Source organism: Rhineura floridana, chromosome 1, assembly GCF_030035675.1.
Source record: "Rhineura floridana isolate rRhiFlo1 chromosome 1, rRhiFlo1.hap2, whole genome shotgun sequence".
In the NCBI taxonomy this organism is placed as follows: Eukaryota; Metazoa; Chordata; class Lepidosauria; order Squamata; family Rhineuridae; genus Rhineura; species Rhineura floridana.
Genome location: NC_084480.1, coordinates 40,267,376 through 40,287,797, shown reverse-complemented (window position 1 = coordinate 40,287,797; position 20,422 = coordinate 40,267,376). Strand labels below are relative to the sequence as shown.

The 20,422-nt window shown below is 46.2% G+C and overlaps 2 protein-coding genes across 2 annotated transcripts in view; both read right to left on the bottom strand.

The window, feature by feature from the left end:
- Positions 1-20,422, bottom strand: part of IPO11 (importin 11) — a 140,875-nt gene that overhangs the window by 96,848 nt on the left and 23,605 nt on the right. The window contains exons 13-15 of the mRNA XM_061619056.1: positions 11,732-11,779; positions 11,034-11,139; positions 6,034-6,160 (exon numbers count right to left, since the gene is read on the bottom strand). Coding sequence (XP_061475040.1) covers positions 6,034-6,160; positions 11,034-11,139; positions 11,732-11,779 — 281 coding nt within the window. The remainder of the gene's footprint in view (positions 1-6,033; positions 6,161-11,033; positions 11,140-11,731; positions 11,780-20,422) is intronic.
- LOC133375681 (uncharacterized) lies at positions 13,199-16,998 on the bottom strand. The gene is made up of 2 exons (XM_061607449.1): positions 16,655-16,998; positions 13,199-15,895 (listed from the first exon to the last, which is right to left on the bottom strand). Exons 1-2 carry the CDS (start codon positions 16,986-16,988, stop codon positions 13,665-13,667), a joined length of 2,565 nt encoding a protein of 854 aa, XP_061463433.1. The 5' UTR covers positions 16,989-16,998; the 3' UTR covers positions 13,199-13,664.

Here is a 20,422-nt window from a genome sequence, read left to right as displayed (position 1 = left end):
CTGGGGGACTAGAGAAGATCTGCCATGGGAGTGAGTGTCTGAGCATCTGGGTGCTTGCTTGCACACTCCTCTGGTTGCTGTCTCTTGAGACAGCTGAAGTCCCTGGTAAGTGATGCAAGGACTGGGACCCCCTGCCTGACCCTGACTCCAGAGAGAGGCTGCAGTCAATCTTGCAGCCTCTTGCATCAGCCCCTGGTTGGGTCAGGAGACATAAAAGTTCGGCTGCCCTTTGGTGGCAGGTGTGCCGCCGGTGGGGTCGCCACTGAAGGGGCGACACCAAAGGGGGTCACCTCTTAGAGAGTCCCGAGAATGGGGGGCTACCTCTTCTATTTTTAAAAAAATTAATAAAACTAGTGGAGATTGGTAGTGTGGAGGGTGTATGGTGCATGTGTAGTTCCTGTGCAGGGTGAGAGCCTGTGCAGTGAACTGAACGATAGGAGAAAGTTGTCAGATGCCTTCAGAGTGAGAGTCTATAACTGACAGAAGGCTGGCCCTCCCTGGGTGTGAGATGGGGGGAGCAGATGTGCCCTGTGTAAAAGATATTGCATGGGTCTGACTGTTCCCAATCCTACTGGGATAATTGGTTCAGGGAGGGTTTGTTGGTGGGCTCTTGTTGTGTCCATATCAGGTGTTTAGGAGGGGTCTTAGTAAGGAGGAACATAGGTGATGCCACCCCAATTTCAGTGATCATGGGTAGAGGGAGGAATAGCCATGGGGAAGTGGTGAACTACCATAGAAGACAAAGACAAGGTTATCTACGCCTTGACCCTTGCTGCCACTCCTCTCATGGATGGGTTCCTCATTGCTCATCTGCTGTCCCCACTGGCCTGTGTGTGCTGTTGTTTAACGCCAGATTGGTACACAATAAGACCACACTCATCCATGATTTGATTGTGGATGAAGGTGCCGATTTGGTGTGCATTACCGAGGCCTGGGTGGATGAGCTGGAAGGAGTTGATCTGACCAAGCTTTGACCATCTGGATACTTGGTGCAACAGCAGCACAGGCTGCAGAGACGGGGGGGGAGTTGCTGTGGTTTACAGAACTTCCATCTCTGTCACCAGGAAGCCACTCTGTCTTGGAGCTGGCTATGAAGGCCTGCACATGGTGTCGGGCCGACGAGACAGTAAACTAGGGTTGCTGCTGGTGTACTGTCCACCCTGCTGCTCAGCAGCTTCTCTGACCATCTTGGCTGCAATATTGGATGAGCCCAAAATGATAGCGCTGGGTGATTTCAATGTCCATGCTGAGGCTGCCTCTAGCATTCTGGCTCGAGACTTCATGGCCTCCATGATGACCATGGGGCTGTTTCAAGTTGTCACTGGCCCAACTCATAGGGCAGGGCACACCCTCGACTTGGTTTGTGCTGCAGATGGAGGAAGGGGTGCCCTGGAGATGGGGGGTAGATGTCACCCCATTGTCATGGTAAGATTACTTCCTGGAACAGCCAGCAGGGTTCACCGAAACACTGTACTGATATGTATTGTAATGAAAAGTTAATATTGTAGAAATGTAATAATGAACAATGAAGTTTTGTAATCTGTGAGTCTCAGGTGGTGGCTGTTGGTCAGTGAAGCATGCTGTGAGACTCACAGACAGGGTTTTTAGCAGAGAGAGTGAAACCTGAAGCAGAAGGGTTAAGCTGTGAGAACAGAGCGCCAGGTTTGCCAAGGTCAGAAGCTGGCTGGGAAGTAGATAAGGGTACATCTTGTTGAGGCTCAGAGTGGGGGAGAAAATGTCTGTGGAGAGAACTGTGTCTAATGTCTTTGCCTAGTAAAGACTCTTACAAGAAACTTGCCTGGCCTGGCTTATTCCTGTTCTATGCGGCTCTTGGATTCCATCCTTGTATGATCTGCACACGGGCAACAGTTTAGACTTATGGCTCCCTGCAGGAGTGATGGACAGATTAAGATGGTCCGCCCCCAGAGAATAATGGAATCCACAGGATTCTTGAATGCCTTGGGGGAGTTCCCAGTAGATAGAGCAGGTGACCCTGTTGAAGCCCTTGTCATGCTGTGCAACATCATGGCACATCGGGCTCTTGACACAGTTGCCTCTGAGTGCCCTCTCCAGCACTATGGAGCCCGGTTTGCACCTTGGTACACCAGTAAACTAAGGGCAATGAAACAGGCTGGACGATGGCTCGAGTGCAAGTGGCAAAATATGTGCTGTGAGGCTGATCGGACATGAGTAAAACATCATAACCGTGCCTACTGTGTGGCAGTGAGGGCGGCGAAGAAGGCCCACTTCTCTGCCACCATAACATCCTCAAGTAGCTGTTCAGTGGAGCTTTTCTGTATTGTCAGGGGTCTGTTGACATCAACTCCAGGAAATGGAGTTTTAGACTCTTCGGAGGCCCACTGAGAATTGTCTGCAAGGCACGTTGAGGATAAAGTTGCTTGCCTCCATAGCAATCTTGATGCCTCATCCACATCTACCGTAGTCCCCAGTGAGGTGTCCAGTGCAATGTCTGCTGCAACTTCTTGGGAACGGTTTCAGTTGATGTGGCCTGATGATGTAGACAAGGTGTTTGTGATGATGTGGCAAGCAACGTGTCCTCTCAATCCTTGCCCTTCTTGGCTTATTAATGCTTGCCAAGTGGATCCAGGGTGTGGTCAATGCATCATTGCAGGAGGGAGTGGTTCCAACCATCCTGAAAGAGGCAGTGATCCGACCGCTCCTGAAAAAGCCCACCCTGGACCCATTGGTATGCAACAACTACCACCCAGTTGCAAATACCTCCTTTTTGGGGAAGGTGATTGAGAGGGTTGTGGTGCAGCAATTGCAAGTACTCTTGGATGAAACAGATTATCTTGATCCATTTCAGTCTGGGTTCAGGCCTGGTTAGGGGACTGAATCGGCCTTGGTCGCCCTGATGGATGACCTTTTATCGGGAGAAGGGCAGGGGGAGTGCAACTCTGTTATTCTTACTTGATCTCTTGGCAGCTGTTGATACCATTGACCATGGTATCCTCCTGGGCAGGCTTTGTGAGATGGGTATCGGAGGCACTGTTTTACAGTAGTTCCGATTCTATCTCTGGGGTCATTTTCAGAGAATAGTATTGGGTGATTGTCTTTCGGCCCCCTGGCAGATATGCTGTGGGGTGCCGCAGGGTACCATCTTGTCCCCCATGCTGTTTAGCATCTATATGAAGCCCTTGGGAGTGGTCATCAGGAGATTTAGGGTGAGGTGTCAGCAGTACGCTGACGATACCCAGCTCTATTTCTCTGTAACATCTGAATTGGGAGAGGCTGTGCAAGCCTGGGACTGCTGTCTGGACTTGGTGGTGGGCTGGATGAGGGCCAATAAACTGTCTCTGAATCCTAGCAAGATGGAAGCACTGTGGGTTGGTGGTTCTCATAATTGGTCAGTTGCCTGTTTAGGATGGGGTTGTAGTTCATCTGAAAGAGCAGGTCTGTAGTCTGGGGTGCTCCTAGATCCATCTTGGTTAATAGAGGCCCAGGTGACCTCAGTGGCTAGGAGTGCCTTTTACCAGCTTCAGCTGGTGAGACAGCTGCAGCCATTTCTGGACCGGGATAGCCCGACCACTGTTGTCCATATACTGGTAACCTCCAGACTGGATTACTGTAATGTGCTCTATGTGGGGCTACCCTAGAGGTTGGTCCAGAAGCAGCAGCTGATGCAAAATGCGGCAGCGAGACTGCTCACTGGGGCAGGGTATCGCCAACATGTCACCTCACTACTGAAAGAATTGCACTGGATACCTATTAGCTACCAGGCTAAGTTCAAGGTTCTAGTTTTGGTGTACAAAACCCTATGCCGCTCAGGACCAGGATACCTGAAAGACAGTCTTATCCCTTATATACCCAGCCAATCACTGCACTCTGCAGGTGAGGGCCTCCTGCAGATACCATCTTAATCAGGAGGTCCGTTCTGTACAACATAGGAAACGGACCTTTAGCGCAGAGGCACCTACCCCCTGGAATTCTCTCCCCTTAAATATTAGACAGGTGCCATCTCTGTTATCTTTTTGGCGCCAACTGAAAACCTTCTTCTTTCAATAAGCCTTTTAAGTAGATCCCTTATCCTAGTCTGTGTCTACGTTGGAATTGCTTTTTAATATGTTTTTAAACTTCCCTTTTTTAAAAGTTTTTGAAGCTTTTAAAGAATGTTTTTAAAGATGTTTTGTTTTAATATGTTTTTAATGGTTGTTTTGTTTTAATATATATTAAAGTCTGTTTTTATGTTGTGTTAAAAGTGTTTTAGTGCTTTTGTCTGCCAGCCTGGGCTCCTACTGCGAGGAAGGGCATGATATAAATCTAAATAATAATAGTTATACAATTTGCTTCCCAACCAGTCCAACCCAAGTACCAAAATCTTTCCAACTGTCAAAAGAACACACACATCTGTTCTTCACCAAACTGCAGAATCAGGCAATAACTCCTTTTCTCATATTTGTTTCCTATGTTTATATGCCTCTTAATACCAAGAAAGCCTCTCCACGGTTTACAAAGATAACAATATATAACAAACAATAACCTGAGAAATCCCCCTCCAAAGCAAAACATAGCAGCATATTTTGTAAGCATTTTAAGAGTCAGGGATGCCTTCCCAAGGCACATTCTGACTCTGATTATATAGCACTCACCCCACTAACACATCACACCCAAATTTAGTCTTACATCTACTCCCAACCAATTACCTTACAATGTAAACACAAATCATATAGAACCCACATCCAAAATCATTCATCCCATTCTACTCCTACACCTCATAAACATCCACCAATGCATATAATTGCACCATCCACCCAGTCACTCAAATATCTCCCTCTCAATCACCTAAACTATTAACAAGCACTCCATCCACTCTACAAAAAGTGTAGTGCAAAAACACCACGAGACAATGGAATCATTCACTGACAGAACTGTATAAAATATCAAAACAAATTGCCATCCATCAGTCATACAGATGTACTGTACTAAACAGCAATCGGTCCCTGTCCCAGGTTGCTATCTCCCACCCAAGGCTCTTACCCCACTGACAGGCATTGGAAGAGTTCAGTCATTGTATCTCAAGCCCCGTTCTGGACAATTAGAGGCACCACTACAGATGTTACTCAGCAGACTAATCCCACAGGGGATAGCCATCCGTCTCTCAGTCTCTGCCCTTGTGAACAAAGTCCAATGTAAGGTCTACACAGTGATCTAACTAACCCATTCATATTCTGCAAATATATGCAATGGCAGATCATTCTCACAAATTCATGCAAATGAGAAATCAACTAGCCAAACACAAGCCTCAGTAAGGGCTTATGTGGTCTAAAAAAGCATCCATCCAGAGCTAAACTTTTCTACAATTTTCAGTTGCATAGAGATTATTAAAGATCACAGAATTCCACAAACAATTCAATTCCATGCACATTGGCCACACTCACACCATACATTTATTCCACTATTATTCCACTTACAACAGTCATGGCTTCCCCACAAGCAATACTGGGAAATGTAGTTTGTGAAGGTTACTGAGAGCTGTTCAGAGATCACTATTCTCCTCAGAGTTACAATTCTCAGAGTGATTTAACAGTCAGTCCCTCTTCTCAGAGAACGCTGAGAACTGCAGCTCTGTGAGGGGAATAGGCGTCTTCCCAGAATTCTTTGGGGGAAGCCATGACTGTTTAAAGTGAAATAATAGTGGAATAAATGTATGGTGTGAATGTGGCCGAACTCAGAAGTGAGCCCCACTGAGATTAATGGGGCTTATTCTCAGGTAAGTGTGTATAGAATTGCAACCTGGCATGAGCATAAACACATACTATGAAAATGGAAATTGACTGCCTTCAAGTCGATCCCAACTTAAGGGCGACCCTATGAATAGGGTTTTCATGGTAAGTGGTATTCAGAGGTGGTTTACCATTGCCTCCCTCTGAATCTGAGAGGCAGTGACTGCCCAAGGTCACCCAGTGAGCTTCATGGCTGTGTGGGGATTCAAGCCCTGGTCTCCCAGGAGAAAGTCTAGTTACATGAGAAATAAATTCAAAATATTTGTCAAAGAGATTGATCTATACGTACCACTAAGTCTTGGTCTTGAAGCAAATTACAGATTGCTTCATACAACAGAGGTCTCAAGTCAGACTTGAATTTCACAGAAATCCATTGTCCAATTAGCCAGATTACTCGCCGACGTATTGGCTTATACCTTTAAATGTAACAACAATTATTACATGGCAGGAATTATTAAAATTGCATTAAACTGAACTGTTTACAGGCTGATATAAGAAAGACTTCTCAGTAATTTCTACCAACAAAGTGTGAACACTATTTTAAAAAATCAGACTGCCCAGCGCTCTACCTCACCCCTACCAGTATTAGAACAATGCAGAAGAAATATTCCTAAATTCTTTTTCTATGGGAGAGCATACAAAGTCTCTCCACAATAATATCAAAAAGGAACAAAAATGCTTATTTAAACTATAGGGCATTAATATAGAGAAACGTTCCATCAGTGAGATCTGTTTGACAAATTCTCTGAAGCCCAAGAACTAGCGCCTTAGACAATTTCATAAAGATTGGCCATGGGTTTTTAGACCCGTGGGATGAACGAGTCAGATTCTGACAGATCTCTCAGCCTGCTGAACTCCAGCTAAGCCACGGCTACACCGGCATAAGTCCCCAACTCTGGCTCAGCTGGATATAGACTGGCGTAAGTTCCTCATCCTGGCTCAGGCAGCTTAGCCATGCCTCAGCCAAAGCCAGAGCAGCTGAGGTCAGCCTAAATCCCAAAATAGATGCATTCCAGGGGCAGGGGGAATTTACATGGAATCCTAAGTCATGTGACTTGGTAACTAGGCAGAATTTACACAGGCTAAAAGGGTGATGTAAGTCAAACTCTATTTTAAAGACTTGTTTTCTCTCTCTCAGCCTTGGGCTGACTCAGCTGGCAGTAGCTTCTCTCCTGAACGGGTTTTGGATCTAGTGTTTTTTTTGCTGGCTTAACTTAAATTGGTCTTCACTAATACGCAAAAAACCTTGCAGTTTAAGAATGTACCTATAGCCCACAGATATTTCTGTCAAACTTTAAAAAGCAGGGAAATTGGGCAGCTATAGTGAATGCAGACCTGAACTCGTCTCTGAGATACTGTACTGCCCTACAAATTGGTCAAAATGCAAACACCATTTGGGTTGGTCTTTCACAGTCCAATCCACTTCCTGTGTAGCTTGGAAGAATTGGGTAACATGTGCCTCTGAGCATATGTTGAGTGGTGGCAACACCTGCCATCTCCAAAGATGGAGAATTATATTTGTGTATGTTTGTTGGTGTTCTTCTTACTTTACTTCTTTCCTGTGTTACTAATGTTTCTACAGAGAATCTAATCTAGAAAATGTTGTTTCCCTCATTATTCATCCCAGAAATCTGTGTCAAATTTATTTTTAATAATTTCAAAGCCTTTTTATTGGTCAATGTCATATGATGGTGAAGACAGCCTTTTGCGTTTCAAATTGGAGGTTATGTTCTATTTCTATTTTGGGTGCATTAACAGTTGAATCTGAAACTGCAGTTTGATGTAAAATCAGACTGATTCCAATATGTGGCTACTTCAGCAATGACTCTTAGCTGTTGGAAAAAAGAGGATGCATGCTTTCAGCCTGCTATGTTTAAACCACTTCATTTAAGGCAAGGTGGACATGGTCAATTAAAAACATTGAGCACACCTAGCATTTTGCTAGAATATATTTCACCTACCACTGTTTTATCTTGTGCAAACTGAGATACTCCTGATGTCCACTGGAGACTATCCTGCAGAATAGGCAGTGCCATTATTCCACAATTATTTTTGGAGTTTTTTTAGTGTAAATTTTGCAGTGTTGCTGTGCTTCACATATTCACAGAAATAGAAATAAAAGAAAATGATTTCCTATAGGAAACTTCACTAAAATTGCAAAGTAAATCAGACATATTTAAAGTGACCATCTAAACTATATCAACTGTTTTAATATTGTTGCTTCCTCCCTGCTGAAACAAGATCAGCACAGCACGTCTTCTTTCTATTATTTGGGCTGATTGCAGGTGTTGCCTCTACTCACTATATGCTCAGAGGCACATGTTACCAAATTCTTCCAAGCTACCGAGGAAGCGGAGTGGACTGTGAAAGACCAACCGAAATTGTGCTTGCATTTTGACAAATGTGTAGGGCAGTACAATATCTCAGAGAAGAGGTCAGGTCTCCTGGTGCATTCACTATAGTTGCCCAACTTCCCTGCTTTTTAAAGTTTGATAGAAATATCTGTGGGCTATAGGTACATTTTTAAACTGCAAGGTTTTTTGCCTATTACTGAATTTCTCTGCTTTTTAATCCGGGAGGTAAGAAATGGGATTCTGTGCAAGTTTGCTGAGAATGGATTGATCATTTCCATGCTTATTGAGTTCAGTGGGATTTACTCCCCTGCAATCATGCTTAGGATAGGTGAAACTGATCACAGGGGATGGGGAGGGGAAGAGGAGGAGGGGGGAGGGCAGAGGGGAGGAGGGGATGGGAGCAGTTAGGAGGGGGAGGAGAAGGACAGGTTTGATCATTTGCATATTTATTGAGTTCAGTGGGATTTACTCCCATGCAATCATGCTTAGGATAGGTAAAACTGACGGGGAGGGAGGGAAGGCTGGGGAGGGAGGGAAGGCTGGGGTGGGCAGGGGGGGGAGGAAGAAGGAAGAGGGAAGGAAGGGAAAGGCAGGTCTGATCATTTGCATGCTTATTGAGTTCAATGGGATTTACTTCTATGCAATCATGGTTAGGATAGGTAAAACTGACCATGGGGGGAGGAGGGGGAGGGGAAGGAGCAGATTGGAGGGGCAAAGGAAGGCGGGCAAAGGAAGAGGGAGGGGAGATGTGATCATTTGCATGCTTATAGAGTTTAATGGTATTTACTCCCATGCAATCATGCTTAAGATAGGTAAAACTGAATATGGGGATGAAGAAGGGGAGGGGCAGGAGGGACAAAGGAAGAGGGAGGGAAGGGGCAAGAGGAAGGGGATAGGAGGGAGAAGGGAGGGTGGGTTTGATTATTTGCATACCTTTTGAGTTCAATGGGATTTATTTCTGTGCAATCATGTTTGAAAATGGAAATGGACTGCCTTCAAGTCGATTCTGACTTATGGTGACCCTATGAATAGGGTTTTCATGGTAAATGGTATTCAGAGGTGGTTTTACCATTGCCCTCCTCTGAGGCTGAGAGGCAGGGACTGGCCCAAGGTCACCCAGTGAGCTTCATGGCTGTGCAGGGATTTGAATCCTGGTCTCCCAGGTAGTAGTTCAACACTGACCCAGGGGAAGGGCAGGGAGGGGAGGAGAAGGGGGAGGGGAGGAGATTGGGTGGGTGTGCACTGGGCAGAGGGGAAGCCTCTTTCCTTTCCAAAAGGAAAACATTGTGAACAGTATCATTGCTTTTCAGCGTTTCCCCCACCTTTTTATTCTACAACAGGCACATGTAGCCTCCCACCCAAATTTCAACCAAAGCTGTCCCTCGTCACATCCACACCAGGCCTTTATTTCACTTTGGACAGTCATGGCTTCTCTCAAAGAATCCTAGGAAGGGTAGCTAGTGAAGGGTGCTCAGAGTTGCTAGGAGATGCCCTGTTCCCCTCACAGACCTTCAATCAGAGTGGCTGACTGTTAAACCAGTCTGGCCACTGGAACTCTGTCGGTGGAATAGGAGTCTCCTCTCAGTACCCTTCACAAACTACACTTCCCAGGATTCTTTGGGGGAAGCCATTACTGTCTCAAGTGAAATCAAAGTCTGGTGTGGGTGCGGCCTCCTGATTAGCCAAGCCAAGCCAAGCCAAGCCAAGCCAAGCCAAGCCAAGCTGTTGAGTCTGGCTTTTAAAACACCGAGAGTTGATTCTTACTGAGCATGCCAGACACCATCGTTCAGTTCAATACAAAATTTCTTAAATTAAAAATCAGCCAGGCATTTTTTTAACTTTTAAACTGCAGAAGATGGTCAGAGTATGGGGCAAGGTCAGTAATAGGTTTACAGGTACTCTGTGAACATAGCTGATTTTTAATGAATTTCAACAGATTATGAGAACTCCAACAGAAAAAAGTCCAAAAGGGCTTTGGGGTTTTCTCTCTCTCTTTTTAGACTTTGAACTCTTATTCTCTTTGACTGTTTTGTGTATCGCCATGAAAATTTAGAGGGTTGTTAAGCAAGCGTTTCTGAATTCAGGACTATATGTTTTGTAAAGTTTTGTTTTGAAAGGAGCTTATGGGAAGCATCAGAATGGCATGGAGGGTATTTTCAATTTAACATTGAGGAATGTGAAAAATCCATGCTGGCTATAGTATATAGCCACTCTCGTGGCTATATACTAAATTACGCTGGCTTCCTATAGTTAGGATTGCTCCCTGAGGGTGGTATTCAATGCTAGTCCTACTCAGACTCAACCTACTGAAGTTGATTGACATGACTAACTTCGTTTCATTAATTTTAACAGGTATATTCTGAGTAGGACTTAGATGAATACCATCCTAAATTTTTCATGCATATTATATTTATAACACACCTTTAACTATTCAAAAATGCTGAATACTGTACTAGCTCCTTACAATGCAGGGATGATAGTATAGTGAATGTCAAATGCTTTGCATTACTGCAACCCAAGCGGAACAGTTAGTTACAGAGAGCTACTAATGTATGTGGTGCTGCACAGTGTAAACATGCTTCCTTACCAAGGCTGTAAGACCTGCACACAACTCAGTACATAATATGGAATAACTGACAGAGAAGTGGAAGCAGCCAACGCAGCTGCTAGGCCAGAACTTGCGTCAAGACCCCAGTCCAGAACAAGAGGACAAGCTGTTGGAGAATTCTATACAACTTGAAACAGGCATAATTTTAGATCAAATGGTGATGCATCAATAAGGGACACTGCATACTTGTCACTGTACTGAATGCAGGGAAATCTACTGTATGCATCAAGGTGAAAGTTAAACATTGTGAAGCATAACTGAAGAATTAAGACTTTATGCTAAACCTTACTGAATTTATATCAACATCCAGTAGAAAATGGCATTTACCTGTTGTGAGTGATTTGCAGTTCGGCTAGTAGTTGGTTTCTGAACCACTGGTCAAAGTCCACACTGTCAAATAGCTCATATGCTGCCAGTCCAACTGCATTGTACACTGAAGGGGAAAAGTTTAAATACTGTAGCTTCCCTTTTGCTAAACTAATTTACATAATTGAAAATGTATTTAAACAGCTCAAATCAACAAGGGATGTCATTTATGTGTGTGTGTTATATTTATTGGGTTGTATTCAGTGGTGCCCGTGAACTAACAGAACAGACTTCTGTTTGCACAAAGGGACTCCAGCCTCCCCTTGTTCCCTGGCGTGCCCTCCTGTGTAACAAGAAAGCTATTCCATCCCCATTCAGTAAATTAATTTATCCTAAATCTACTTGTATAAAAAAAATAAGTTTTATAGCACAATCCTATACACGTCTACTCAAAACTGAATTCAGTGGCGCTTACTCCCAGTTAAGAAGGTATAAGATTGTGGCCTTATAAAAGCAACTTAAAAGATAAAAAGTTCCACAAACACTAGCCCTAAAAACTGTATTCTCAAGCTCTTGCAGCCCTCCCACTTCAATTTATTCCTGACATTCACTTTAAAAATCTTACAGCATTCAAGCGTTGTCAATGATTAGCACAGCTTTAAAAAAACAAGCAACCATCAGCCTGTCAATTTATAATACAAAAAAAGAAAAGAATTTACCAGCATCTTTAATCAGTAGAGTTTGGGTATCACCCACGTTACTTGGACCTGAAATAAATCAAATTTGTTTGTTTTTTAAAAAAGCAAATAAACCTATCATGCAGGGACATGTATTTAAATAACTGATATATGATGCTTGTTGCAATGGTAAAGGTTTTGATGTATCAGATTTTTTAAAGTCATATCCTTCAAAGTGGAAAGAGAGAATCCATGAGGGGCAGGTATTTAACCCACTCTACGGATTGAAAGACTGAGTGGAAAGGGTTGGAGCACCACATTAGCAAGCTCCACCCCTGGTGCACTCCCCAATGTCTGTGTGTTCAAACTACATCAGACAGAGTTCTATTTCAACACTACTATGCATGCACGGAGCTCCTTCACATGAGGATGGGCCCTGACCCAATCAGGGTCCCTCCTCACATGGAGGAGCTTTACACATATACATCACTACATGGATAGTACTGCTTCCAATGTAGTTTGAATGACAGGGGAGTGCGGTAGGATGGGGCTTGTCTGGGCAGCCCCACAATCCCATCTACATCTTGTTTCAACGTGTGGAGGTGATTGTGTGAAACCCTCCACCCTCAAGTTACTAGGAAGGGAATGTAATACTGCTAACGTAACAGAGTTCTTTGAGAGAGTCAACAAGCATATATACGTAGATAGAGGTGATCAAATTACCATAGCGTACTGGGACTTTCAAAAAGCTTTTAGCAAAGTACCTCACCAAAGACTCCTGAATAAGCTTAGCAGTCATGGAAAAAGAGGAGAGGTCCTATTGTGGATCAAGAACTGGTTAAGTAACAGGAAGCAGAGAGGAGGAATAAACTGACAGTTCTGCTGATGGAAGGATGTAGACCATAGAGTCCCCCAAGGTATTAGGACCTGTGCTTTTTAACTTCTTCATAAATAACCTAGAATTAGGGGTAAGCAGCGAGGTGGTCACATTTGCTGATGATATGAAATTGTTCAGGTTGGTTAAAACAAAAAGGGATTGCAAAGAGCTCCAAAGGGACCTCTCCAGACTGAGTGAATGGGTGGTAAAATTCCAGATGCTATTCAATGTAAACAAGTGTAAACTTATGCATACTGGAGCAAAAAATCTTAATTTCACATATACACTCATGGGGTCTAAACTAAACTAAAGTTTGCCTATATTACAGTGAAATTCTCTACAAATAAAACAAAACCAGGCTGCATTCAGATGCCATGCTTTCCAAACTTCTAAATTGTGGCTTGGAGGCCTAGGTATAAAGTGTGAGTGAGTACTCCCTCTTCTCCTCCTCTTATACACTACTTAATATAACATTTGCTGGTTGAGCAAACTACATTTTACCATGATAGCTAAACTGGCAAACAGTGGCTTGAGTTATCCCTCCAAACCAAGGCTGCAATCCACAGTTTTACCCCTGTATGCAATCCTGATGTGCAGGGATTGTGAAATGGACCATTGGTCTCACCTGAAGGGTGATTTTCCTATGAGTACGGACATCACAGCGGGTTTTAGCTCCACCTATCGTGTGAAGGCAAGAATGTCTTTGAAGTCAAGACTAGGGGCGTCAGGCCCCTCCCACTCTCCAGTTCATTCGCAGCGAGTCTAAGGAGAAATATCTAAAAATACAAGAACAAGGCCAACCGGCCTGGCAGCAGGAAAATAACACAATAGTACCATGCATAGTAACATGACTCCAACATAGCGGTATAACAGAACTAGAAGTCTTGACTTCACTCTTAAATTTAAATATAATAGCGTAACAGTAACATATAATACATTAGAAAATATATAGTCATCCTCCAACTGGGAGGGTCGTGATGTCCGTACTCATAGGAAAATCACCCTTCAGGTGAGACCAATGGTCCATTTTCCCTATGAGTCCGGCCATCACAGCGGGATGTACCACAGCAGCCCATACAGGGAGGGACCACCCACGTGTTAATCCTCATTAAGAACCTGTTGCAACACTCGTCTGCCAAAAGAAGCGTCAGCAGAGGCATAGCGATCAATTTTATAATGCCTTATAAACGAGTGTGGAGTAGACCAGACTGCAGCCCTACAAATATCGGCAACAGGAGCATTAGTGGCAAAAGCAGCCGAAGTGGCAGCTGACCTGGTAGAATGAGCAGTTATACTAGCTGGAACTGACAGCTTCAGAGACTCATATGCTAAGGTAATACATGCCCTTAACCAACGGGATAAGGTAGGATTGGAAACTTTATGCCCCATAGACCTTGGATGAAAGGATACAAACAGAGACTCAGTTCGCCGTATATCCTGGGTCCTAGACAGGTAGGTCTTGAGAGCCCTCCGGACATCCAACGAATGCCAAGCCTTCTTGAGAGGATGGGTAGGATTCGGGCAAAAGGAAGGCAAAACAATGTCCTGGTTGCAATGGAACACTGAATCAACCTTGGGACGGAAGGAAGGATCAGTTTTCAGAACAACAGAGTCCTTATGGAAGACGCAGAGATAGCGAGCGGAAGACAATGCGCCCAACTCCGAAGCTCGTCTAGCAGATGTGATTGCGATCAGGAACAAGACCTTGAAGGACAGAATACGAAGAGGCACAGTCCTGATGGGTTCAAACGGAGGACGTTGCAAAGCCTGCAGAACCTTCGGCAAACTCCATGAGGGAAACCGATGGACAACAGCCGGAGAGCGTAGGGCGACTCCCCTCAAAAAATGTTTGATGAACGGATGTGTGGAAATATGATCTCCAGGAGAGGACACTGAGAGAATGGACGACAGAGTTGACGCATGTCGACGTAGGGTGTTGGGTCGAAGTTCCATCATAAAGCCGCTATGGAGAAATTGGAGCACCTGATGCACAGTGGCCTGGGATGGATCATGGTGGTGGGACTGACACCACTTGGAGAAAGCCACCCAGGTATGTTGATAAATACGGGTGGTAGATGGTCTTCTCGAGGCCAAAATAATATCAATCACAGCGTCAGACAGTCCAGCTGACCTCAAATGTCCCCGTTCAAACGCCACGCTGTTAGATTGAACCAAGTAGGGTCCTGGTGCAGTACTGGACCCTGGGATAGAAGGTCTGGCCTTACTGGAAGTGTCCAAGGATCCATCATTGACATTGCCAGAAGATCTGAAAACCACGGTCGGCGTGGCCAAAATGGTGCTATCAGAACCAGCTGTGCCCTTTCGGTTCGCGCCTTCCTCAAGGTTTTGGCTAGCAATGGTATGGGAGGAAAGGCGTACAATAGACCGTCTGGCCACGGTGTTGTCAGAGCATCCACTGCTTCTGCTGTTGAGTCCAGGTATCGGGCAAAGTACCTGGGAAGCTGGCAATTGCGACTGGAGGCAAACAGGTCGACTGAGAGGGCGCCGAACCGACACTGGAGACGATGGAAAATGGCTGGATGAAGTTTCCATTCTCCCGGAAAGACCTGTTGTCTGCTGAGCCAGTCTGCTGTCACATTCCAAATCCCTCTGAGGTGCTCTGCTTTCAGGGATTGTAGATGTTGTTCTGCCCAGACAAAGATGAGGGAGGCTAAGTCCTGCAGAGGGCGAGACCTGGTGCCCCCCTGCCTGTTCAAATGTGATTTTACACACGTGTTGTCTGTTCGAATGAGCACATGATGCAAAGGGAACAGAGATTGAAAATGACATAGGGCTAAGTGGACAGCCTTTAGTTCCAGCCAGTTGATGCTTTGAGATTGCTCTGTGTTGGACCAAACCCCCTGAACGTACTGGGAGTTGCAGTGGGCTCCCCAACCTATGAGGCTGGCATCTGTGGTTACAACGGTTCTGCGGGGTTCTCTGAACGACGTGCCCTTGGAGAGGTGTTGAACCTTGGTCCACCAGCGGAAGGAGAGGCGCAGTGCGGGGCTCAAGCGAACTTTGCGATGGTTGGAGCTGGCAATGTCTTTTTGAAAAGGTAACAGAATCCATTGAAGGGGCCGAGTGTGGGCTCGAGCCCATGGCACAATGTGGATTGTAGAGATAAACATCCCGAGCGCTCTGGCGAGAAGCATGACGTCTGCGGATGTTTGTTGCATCAGGGACCTTGCGATGCTTGTGATGGCAGTGATGCGATCTGGAGCCAAGAAGACCATTGCCTGCAGGGTGTCCAACATTGCCCCTAGATGTAGTAGGCGTTGGGTTGGTTGGAGATGGCTTTTGTCGAAGTTGACAAGCCAGCCGTAGGCCTGCAAAACATTGTGGGTGATCATTAAATGATGATGAGCCAGCTCCTCAGACTTGGCCCGTATTAGCAGATCATCCAAATATGGGTAGATATGAACCCCTTGGGTCCGGAGGTAAGCCACTAGGATGAGTAGCACCTTGGTAAACACTCTTGGAGCAGAGGAGAGGCCGAATGGCATCGCTCTATATTGAAAATGCTGGTGGCCAAAAGCAAACCGAAGAAACTTTCTGTGGGCTATGCAAATGGGCACATGGAGATACGCTTCCTTAAGGTCGATAGAAGCCAGGAAGTATCCTTCATGCAGACTCTCCGTAATGGAGTGGAGTGATTCCATTTTGAACCTGCGATATGTTACAAAACGGTTGACAAACTTGAGGTCCAATACCGCCCTCCATGATAAATCTCGTTTTGGCACAGCAAATAGGAGGGAGTACACCCCTTCCGACCTCTCAGTTGTGGGAACTGGATCTATCGCCGCTATGTCCAAGAGGTGGTGTATAGCTGTCTGCATGATGTTGTGCCTGGCTGGTGCCCTTGGGCAAGGAGACGGGTGGAATCTGTCTGATGGGGTTGCCCAGAACTCTATGGTATAACCATAACTGAAAAGGTCCCTGATCCAGGAGACCTTAGTAAGGCGCAGCCATCGATCTCCAAAATTAAGTAATCTGCCACCTATGGGGAGGGCGTTAAGACTACTTGCGTAGGCGAGGGCCTCCCTTATATGAGGACGATGAGTTGCCCCTGCGCCCTTGGTACTGACCTCTGCCCTGGAAGCGTCGGTTCCAGGAGCCCCTGAATGCGTTGGGGTCATAGGATCTGAAGTCGCGGCCTCGTCCTCCTGGCCGCGTTCCTCGAAAGGGCTGGTTAGAACGGAAGGAAGGAAATCGCCTGAAGGGCCTGTGGTCGCTGTTCTTGACTGTGGCCAGAACCGGTTTGTGGGCATCTTTTGGATCAACCAGCACTGCCTTTAGAGCTTCCTCGCCGAAGAGTAGAGATCCGGAGTAAGGAGCCCTGGACAGATTCGATCTGGCCGCTGAATCAGCTTGCCAGTGGCGAAGCCAGAGGGTGCGACGAGCGACTATTTGAGCCGTCATGGCTCATGCCCCTAATTGAGTGGCATCCAAAGTGGCATCGGCCACAAAAGCTGCTGTCTTACGCAATTTCAATAGTGCTCTTCTGAGGGTGACAGGATCAGGGTTAGAATCCTCTAGAAGGTCATCCAGCCACATCACAGATGCTCTGGAGAAGATGGAGGCTGAAGCGGAGGCACGCATGGCTAGGGCAGTGGCCTCGTGATTCTTGCGGAGGGCGAAGTCTATTTGTCGCTCAGTAGTGTCTTTTAGGTGGGATTCCCCTTCCCTGGGCAAAAGCGATCGTGAAACGAGGCGAGCGATTGGTTCATCTATGCCAGGGACATCTAACTTGGTGGCAAAGTCTGGGGCTAGGGCGTAAAGTCTGTCAGCCAGGTTCTTGAAGCGTCGAGCTTTGAGTGGATGGGCCCATTCTTCAGAGGCTAATTTGGCAATTGGGTCCGGCACCGGGATGTAGTGTTCAGTAGGTGCAGGGGATTTGAGGACCTTGGCCCCTTTGATAGCTGGGGCGGACGAAGTTGAAGGCGCAGTATGGAGACCAAGGGTATTAACTACCCTGCGTGCTAGCGGCTGATAGTCTGAGGTATTAAACAAGCGATACGATGTATCGTCCTCATGATCTGAATAGTCGCTCCAGTCGTCTCCTTCAACATGGTCAGTGAAAGTTGACTCCTCCGCATACGAGGCTTCGTCCGTACATCTGCCTCTGGCTACATCAAAGGGATCTGGTGAACAGGAAGAATGAGCTTCATGGCATGCACGTTGGTCCATGTTGAGTGGAGGTGTGGTAGTGACTGCATTTGGGTGAAAAATGCCAGCATGGTTTGAAGTTGGGAGAGGAAATCAGGAGACAGCTGCAGACCGGATGTGGCAGATGTATGTGCCTGAGGAACTATTGGAACAGATGTTTGGGGCGGTAAAACGGAGGGAGGTTCGTTAGGCGAACACTGAGCGGGAAAGCCAACAAACTCTTCCTCGTCAGAGGCAGCAGCAGGGGAATGGAGAATATCGCTTATGTGTGCCTGTGCTGTGGTGGTGGTTGGCACAGAGACATAACGTGGGCGCTTTGGTTTACTATGGCTGGAAAGATGTTTTGTCTTAGCCAGTGCTTTGGCATGTCTGGTCTTAGTCGTGTTAGGATGTTGTGGCTTGGCTGATTGTGGCATGCCTGGCTGATCTGGCACCATATGGGTTGATGGCGACATGCCTGGCTGTTCTGCCATCTTATATTAACTTGGGTGCAGTACACTGCCATGGAGGGGGCAGGATGTAAAGACCCGAACTGGCACAGCGTACGACCACGGAGGGGGTAGAATACACTGGCAGATGGCGAAGTGCACTGCCACAGAGGGGGCAGAATGCACTGAGGTATCAGCGTTAATATAATATAGGCTGTTTTAGAGTTGGTACACTCAGATTAGTGCTGTAGGCTGGGTTTCAGACTTGGTTCACGACCCCAGAGGGGGCAGGATATACCAATATAAATCAGATTTAGTACAAGTCAGCCACTAAGAGTAAAGCTCCAGCCTTGATAATACAATCCAGCCACTAGGATTAAAGCTCCAGCCTTGATAATACAATCCAGCCACTAGGATTAAAGCTCCAGCCTTGATAATACAATCCAGCCCACTAGGATTGGAGCTCCAGCCTTGATAATATAATCCAGCCACTATGATTACAGCCACAGTAAAATTGTGTGTAAGTCAGTCCTGTGTAAGTCTGTCTGCAGCACGTATACAACACACATACGGATAGATAGCCTGCAGGGGAGGTATCCGATGGTTAATAATGGTAACAAAAAAGGCGGGAAATTTGAATTCAAAAAATTGGCGCCCGGAAAAAAGAGCGGGAAAAAATGGCGGAGAGGGAAGGAGCAATGGCGGCCGTCTGGAAGCGAAGTGGGGGAAGGGCTGCCCAGCACAGTCTCGCAGGAGGAACCGCGGGGCCGAAAACCGCACTAGCGGCTCTAAAAAACCCCCAGGAGGGAGCAGGCAGTAGGGGAAATGCGGCAGCCGCCGCAGAGGGAGCCGCCGTCACCGTCTGCAAAGCCCTTCGCGGTGGGAAATTAAAGCCACGTAGCGAGGGTGAGCTGAGGTAAAAGGGAGAGCTCGGGTAAAGGTACTAATGAAATAGCCGCAGCCACAGGATTCAGAGGGGTGAGAACGGACCCGGGCAGGCTAAAACGGGAGACGGGGTAACGGCGGGAGCCGCAGCCGCAAGCTCCCGCTGAGATCAGAAAAACCGCAGCCGCGGTCTTCCGAGAGCGTCAGGGAGCGCGGAGAAAAGGCAGCCCAGCAAGACAAGCCGCTAGAAGGGAATTGCAGCCGCAAGTTCCCAGGGGAAGCGCAGAGCCCAAGAGAAAGGGAAAAGCGAAGGGACGAGGAGGATCCGCAGCCGCAGTCTCTCCTAGGGGTGGGGAGTAATCCAAAAGGGGAAACTGCCCGGGCAAGGGAAAAAGGCTCCCCAAGAGAATTCCCCAAATTTCGGATACAGTTAAACGCAGTTAAACACAATACGGAGGGAAGGAGGACACTTGGAGACACACAAGAGACAATACCTCCGCGCCCTGTCAAACAAACACACAAACAAACACCAAAAGAACTTAGCTAATCGCTAGTTATATAGATCTCAATCTTGTTCGTACGAAAGGCAAGAATGAACTGGAGAGTGGGAGGGGCCTGACGCCCCTAGTCTTGACTTCAAAGACATTCTTGCCTTCGCACGATAGGTGGAGCTAAAACCCGCTGTGATGGCCGGACTCATAGGGAAAATCACTATTTGCAGGTTTGAATGTCACAGCAAACTGATGCTTGGCAAAACAGACAGTGTTCTATTCAGATCAGCGCTCAATGGGAGGAGGAAAGGGAGAGGAGAGGGGCGGAACGTATGCACACATGCTGCTCATTTCCAACCTTTCAAACTATGGTTTGGAGAATCAGAGTAAGCGAGGCTCACATGAAGCATCCCAAGACTGCCTCCTCTTCCTGTTTGGGGTCAGAAGTTAACTTGTTACATGATAGAAGACAGCTTTCAACATGGATTGCACAACATCCAGCTGCTTAGCCACTCCTTTGTCTCAGGCCTCACAGGGAGCCTGATATGACAACCAGGAAAGAACAGGGATGAGGGAAGGAAAGCTGCCTGCATAAACCTGGTTCCATATAGGCACCATGTAATTTCTATTCTGTTCTGGACTTGTGTGTGTTGTAAGCTACTCTCAGAGCTGCTCAGGGCCATAAAGTGGGATATAAGTATTGTAAATAAATATATAATGAATATTTCCCACCTCAAGAGAAAGTCAGATTACAAAGCTGATTTGTAAAGTCTTCTAGTGTTTTCCCCTTATATATGTATGCATGACTACAAGTAATACATACAGAGTTAAAGAACTAAGAGGATTATCATTTTACAATGAAAATGTTAAGTGTAGCTTAATA

Coding starts and splice junctions, on each gene's coding strand:
- LOC133375681 (XM_061607449.1), bottom strand. CDS start 16,988: ATGACGGCTCAAATAGTCGCTCGTCGCACCCTCTGGCTTCGCCACTGG. Junction 15,896..16,654: donor CCGACGCTTCCAGGGCAGAG/GTCAGTACCAAG, acceptor AATGTTTTGCAG/GCCTACGGCTGGCTTGTCAA.